This window comes from Camelina sativa, chromosome 3, assembly GCF_000633955.1.
Source record: "Camelina sativa cultivar DH55 chromosome 3, Cs, whole genome shotgun sequence".
Taxonomy (NCBI): domain Eukaryota; kingdom Viridiplantae; phylum Streptophyta; class Magnoliopsida; order Brassicales; family Brassicaceae; genus Camelina; species Camelina sativa.
Window position 1 is genome coordinate 6,988,893 of NC_025687.1, and position 6,288 is coordinate 6,995,180.

Consider the following 6,288-nt stretch of genomic DNA (forward strand, 5'->3'; position numbering starts at 1 on the left):
AAACAAACACAAGCTTCTACTAATCACATACCAAAGATACATGCACTAGTAACAACACAGGACACAATCTATAGGAAACCCCCAAATTTTATCAACCAAATCTAGGGTTTAGGGTGTATTCATAAAAAACCCTAATTTGACCCCCAAGAAAACCCTAACCGTTAAATTCTCATCTAATTATATTATCTCAACATAAATTCAACATAGAAAGCCACAAAACCACCTCGAAACAAAACATATCTTGAAATCCCCAAATCGAGCATTAACCCTAGAACATAAGAAACAAAAGAAACTAACTAAGACTAGAAAGCAGAACAGAGAAACAATCCTTACACAAACAACATCGATTCAAGGGAGAAAAATAGTAACCACAGCAGCAATTTCAAGAAAACAATGGACAAAAATAAAACAAGAAGAGGGAAGAAGATACCAGTTTCTTCCATGAAGCAGGAGCTGGTAGCTCAATGGAGACAAGTTCTTCTGTGTTATCCATCTTCGTATCTCTTCACCTGACGGACACAGTACCTAACTCTCTTCACTTAAAAGCCCTTACCTTTAGAGACACAAAAAAATATTCGGATTTCTTTCCTTTCTGGTAAATAAGCCGCTGCAAGAACCGTTGTGACCCTAATGGATATGTTTGCGTGTCTCTTCTGTTCTGTCTTAATTTTATTTTTTTTATTTCAAACTAAAATTGATTTTTCTGTATCCACGTAACCCACGAGAGCGAGAATGATAGATTTACACTGGGACGGNTCGTTGCCTTCACCTTTTGGCTGATCCTTGAAGACCTCCTTGGAGTTTCTCCAGTCGTCCACTCAAACTCAGAGATGAGAGGGTTGCCAGGATGAGCTTTTAAGTACTGCTCCAACTGCTTACGCGAGCTGATCTCTTCACCGGTTGGGGCCACGAACACAATCTCTGTCTTTCTCGGAGTACCAGTTCTTTTTGGATAAAACTGAAACAAACACAAGCTTCTACTAATCACATACCAAAGATACATGCACTAGTAACAACACAGGACACAATCTATAGGAAACCCCCAAATTTTATCAACCAAATCTAGGGTTTAGGGTGTATTCATAAAAAACCCTAATTTGACCCCCAAGAAAACCCTAACCGTTAAATTCTCATCTAATTATATTATCTCAACATAAATTCAACATAGAAAGCCACAAAACCACCTCGAAACAAAACATATCTTGAAATCCCCAAATCGAGCATTAACCCTAGAACATAAGAAACAAAAGAAACTAACTAAGACTAGAAAGCAGAACAGAGAAACAATCCTTACACAAACAACATCGATTCAAGGGAGAAAAATAGTAACCACAGCAGCAATTTCAAGAAAACAATGGACAAAAATAAAACAAGAAGAGGGAAGAAGATACCAGTTTCTTCCATGAAGCAGGAGCTGGTAGCTCAATGGAGACAAGTTCTTCTGTGTTATCCATCTTCGTATCTCTTCACCTGACGGACACAGTACCTAACTCTCTTCACTTAAAAGCCCTTACCTTTAGAGACACAAAAAAATATTCGGATTTCTTTCCTTTCTGGTAAATAAGCCGCTGCAAGAACCGTTGTGACCCTAATGGATATGTTTGCGTGTCTCTTCTGTTCTGTCTTAATTTTATTTTTTTTATTTCAAACTAAAATTGATTTTTCTGTATCCACGTAACCCACGAGAGCGAGAATGATAGATTTACACTGGGACGGCGTGATAGTTTAGTGACAGACCTCTTTGAGCTCAACACGTGTCCTGTGTAGCCGACGCTTTCATCGATGGATAAGGAAGCATCTGTTTCCCGCTTAATAAAGTAGAATGGAAAGTGGGGTTGAGGTCCGGTACGTGACCGCTGTTTTTACGGCGAATATGCTTCTTCTGTTTTATTCCCCTACTCTGCTTTTCTACATAATAAAAGCCCAAGTTTAATGGTCCAATTACTATGCCGAACATATTTTTGTTTTATAATTTTTTTTGTGATGTACTTTAAAAGGCCAAAAAAAGATCTAATACGAAAATGTATTCACTATTCATAATCAAAATTAAACACAGGAAAGATCACCTGGAAGATATGATCAATGTGTAACAGTGTAAGTGGGTTAGGACTTAGGACTTAGGAGACACCAGACATGTCCCAGATTGAGATAAAGATTGGTCAAAACCGAGATATTGGTCTTGAAGATGATGGTACAAGTACAACAAGGGATATTTTCACATTTAAGGTGAAAGCGTATGAGCCATATTCCCAGTGTTCTTGATCCAATTCCAAATGAAAGATAATACAAGGGCTTTGAGAGCCATATAACAAAACCGAAAAGAAAAAGAAAAAATCGGAAATGCCCGAACCAGTATGTATGTATGTCTTCCAAAGTCTTGTTCATCAGTCATATAGACCTTCTTGTTCCCATATGTCCACTAGGAAATCCACCATTTCCTGTTCACAGCAGGAAATCTGAATATAAATTGACTGAGATTTTCCCCCAACTTCTTGCATTCTGGAATTAGATTACTTACGGTGAGAGGAATGGGTTGGGGAAATAACTTGTTGCTGCCAAGCAAGTTATCATATGATGCTGCGTTCCAACTGCAAATGATAAATATTATAACATTGTCAGACTTAACCTTAGCTTTTGAGGAAAACAGTGTGTAATGGAGCCACTCACTTTAACTTGGCTCCGTGATTGCGATCCGGTGGGTTGGTGGGTTTTTCCTTGCCCACCCAACGCTCACGTGTCTGATTCCAAAGAAGAAGACCTGCAAAACACACATACCCACTACATATATGACCATCACAGAGCACTAGCTACNAAACAAACACAAGCTTCTACTAATCACATACCAAAGATACATGCACTAGTAACAACACAGGACACAATCTATAGGAAACCCCCAAATTTTATCAACCAAATCTAGGGTTTAGGGTGTATTCATAAAAAACCCTAATTTGACCCCCAAGAAAACCCTAACCGTTAAATTCTCATCTAATTATATTATCTCAACATAAATTCAACATAGAAAGCCACAAAACCACCTCGAAACAAAACATATCTTGAAATCCCCAAATCGAGCATTAACCCTAGAACATAAGAAACAAAAGAAACTAACTAAGACTAGAAAGCAGAACAGAGAAACAATCCTTACACAAACAACATCGATTCAAGGGAGAAAAATAGTAACCACAGCAGCAATTTCAAGAAAACAATGGACAAAAATAAAACAAGAAGAGGGAAGAAGATACCAGTTTCTTCCATGAAGCAGGAGCTGGTAGCTCAATGGAGACAAGTTCTTCTGTGTTATCCATCTTCGTATCTCTTCACCTGACGGACACAGTACCTAACTCTCTTCACTTAAAAGCCCTTACCTTTAGAGACACAAAAAAATATTCGGATTTCTTTCCTTTCTGGTAAATAAGCCGCTGCAAGAACCGTTGTGACCCTAATGGATATGTTTGCGTGTCTCTTCTGTTCTGTCTTAATTTTATTTTTTTTATTTCAAACTAAAATTGATTTTTCTGTATCCACGTAACCCACGAGAGCGAGAATGATAGATTTACACTGGGACGGCGTGATAGTTTAGTGACAGACCTCTTTGAGCTCAACACGTGTCCTGTGTAGCCGACGCTTTCATCGATGGATAAGGAAGCATCTGTTTCCCGCTTAATAAAGTAGAATGGAAAGTGGGGTTGAGGTCCGGTACGTGACCGCTGTTTTTACGGCGAATATGCTTCTTCTGTTTTATTCCCCTACTCTGCTTTTCTACATAATAAAAGCCCAAGTTTAATGGTCCAATTACTATGCCGAACATATTTTTGTTTTATAATTTTTTTTGTGATGTACTTTAAAAGGCCAAAAAAAGATCTAATACGAAAATGTATTCACTATTCATAATCAAAATTAAACACAGGAAAGATCACCTGGAAGATATGATCAATGTGTAACAGTGTAAGTGGGTTAGGACTTAGGACTTAGGAGACACCAGACATGTCCCAGATTGAGATAAAGATTGGTCAAAACCGAGATATTGGTCTTGAAGATGATGGTACAAGTACAACAAGGGATATTTTCACATTTAAGGTGAAAGCGTATGAGCCATATTCCCAGTGTTCTTGATCCAATTCCAAATGAAAGATAATACAAGGGCTTTGAGAGCCATATAACAAAACCGAAAAGAAAAAGAAAAAATCGGAAATGCCCGAACCAGTATGTATGTATGTCTTCCAAAGTCTTGTTCATCAGTCATATAGACCTTCTTGTTCCCATATGTCCACTAGGAAATCCACCATTTCCTGTTCACAGCAGGAAATCTGAATATAAATTGACTGAGATTTTCCCCCAACTTCTTGCATTCTGGAATTAGATTACTTACGGTGAGAGGAATGGGTTGGGGAAATAACTTGTTGCTGCCAAGCAAGTTATCATATGATGCTGCGTTCCAACTGCAAATGATAAATATTATAACATTGTCAGACTTAACCTTAGCTTTTGAGGAAAACAGTGTGTAATGGAGCCACTCACTTTAACTTGGCTCCGTGATTGCGATCCGGTGGGTTGGTGGGTTTTTCCTTGCCCACCCAACGCTCACGTGTCTGATTCCAAAGAAGAAGACCTGCAAAACACACATACCCACTACATATATGACCATCACAGAGCACTAGCTACTAGACCATAACGCGAGTCAGTAAAGAAAGTACCTTGATTTACAAATTCAGGAGGAGCATTAGTGTTCCTGGCACCAGAATGAGAATCAAAAGTCTGGTTGGATGATAAACTCCCCTGAGAAGGGAAGGTGGAGTTGTCCATATCAACAGTGCTAGTTGACCAGAAATCTTCGGAGACGCTAGGTTTCTTAATCGGTCGAGCTATGGGATTGGAAGGTGGATCCTTTAGAGTGGCGGCGGCAGTTGATCTGTGTTCTCTGTAGCAAGCCACGCAGCCACTGCTCTGTTACAAAACCATAACCTTCTGATCATTGCCCAACAAACATCCTTATACCCATCCTACTAGCTAGCTATTGTAGTTTCAAATCAATCTTTCAATCAAAACAACCTTACTCCTTCCCAGCAAGGATACTTAAGGTTTATCTATCACATGAATCCAGGAACAACATATAAAACGAAGGAACAAAACCCATCAAACAGAATCTAACAAACCAATCAGATACCAATATATATTATTCTGCATAAAATCTAAAAACATAAAAAAAAAAAAGGAAAAAAAATCGAAAGGAAGAAGCGCACCCCATTGATTTGCAGAAAGGGAATTATATAAACCCAGGAGCTCCGATAGATCTGGAAAGCTCGAGATTTTCAGGGAGGGTAATCAATGATCCTTGTCAAAAAATTTACACACCAATTAAACCAACCAACCCTAGAGATTTTTTTTTTTTTTTTTTTAAAAAAGGCAAAAGAAGAGCCAATCAACACACCGTACAAAACATGTTTTAATAATAAACAAAGCAAGAATCTTCGAATCATATAGTTTTTGCTTACCTGATTGATAAATCTCGTTGGTTAAAATAATAAAGTCGCTTCCTTCTTGAGGAAGAAGAAGAAGAAGAAGAAGGGCTCTGCCCTCTTTACGTTTTGCCTTTTTCCTTTCGCTTTGAAATGATGATTGGATTTGCTCTTTCGAAGACCCCAGACAAGTTATANCCCCCCCCCCAGCCGTTATACGGATCCTCTGCTACTGAGGCTATTCTTGTAATCTTACATAATCCAACAATCTCAAAAAGAAATAATAATTCTAAGAAACTTAATAATTGATGTGTTTGGTATGAGCTTAATACATAACTAAAAAGTCAATATAATTGTGCATCTTCTTCCAATCCATGCCTTGTCCATTGTCTTATACTACTCGACCCCACTCTCATCATAATTCCCAATTACAGCTTGTATTCGTTATAATGTAATAATCGATAAATGGATAAAAGAGTCTGGAACAAATCTATATCAAGAATAGAAGAAAAAGAGTTGTTAACCGTTTTGTAAGAATACATTTTGAGCATTCAAGATTATGTATATAGAGGGATGATCGTTTAGGTGTCAACACATTTCTCACGATGAAGAAAAGTTACAAAACCATAGATTTTGGCTCTATGCAGCACAACAACACTTTCTCCATTTGTAGCAGGACGACAAGTCACACTCGCACTTTGAAAACACTGAGCTCAACCAAGACCACATGCAGCACTTATTCTTCTTCTTCTCCTCCTCCGTCTTCTTCTTTTTCTTGTCCTTCTTCCTCTTCATCTTGCTCTTTCTTGTCTTCTTTCTCTTCTTACTTTTG

The 6,288-nt window shown here is 38.1% G+C and overlaps 1 protein-coding gene across 7 annotated transcripts; it reads right to left on the minus strand.

Moving 5' to 3' along the window:
* Positions 3,988-5,647, minus strand: LOC104774084. Of its 7 annotated transcripts, none has more exons than XM_010498757.2 (6): positions 5,493-5,647; positions 5,241-5,291; positions 4,695-4,939; positions 4,519-4,609; positions 4,370-4,439; positions 3,988-4,289 (listed from the first exon to the last, which is right to left on the minus strand). In XM_010498757.2, exons 2-6 carry the CDS (start codon positions 5,243-5,245, stop codon positions 4,236-4,238), a joined length of 465 nt encoding a protein of 154 aa, XP_010497059.1. In that variant the 5' UTR covers positions 5,246-5,291; positions 5,493-5,647; the 3' UTR covers positions 3,988-4,235. The 7 variants fall into 7 exon arrangements, with proteins under 7 accessions (XP_010497059.1, XP_010497071.1, XP_010497056.1 ...); XM_010498769.2 differs by having other exon boundaries at positions 4,695-4,944; XM_010498754.2 differs by having other exon boundaries at positions 5,241-5,331.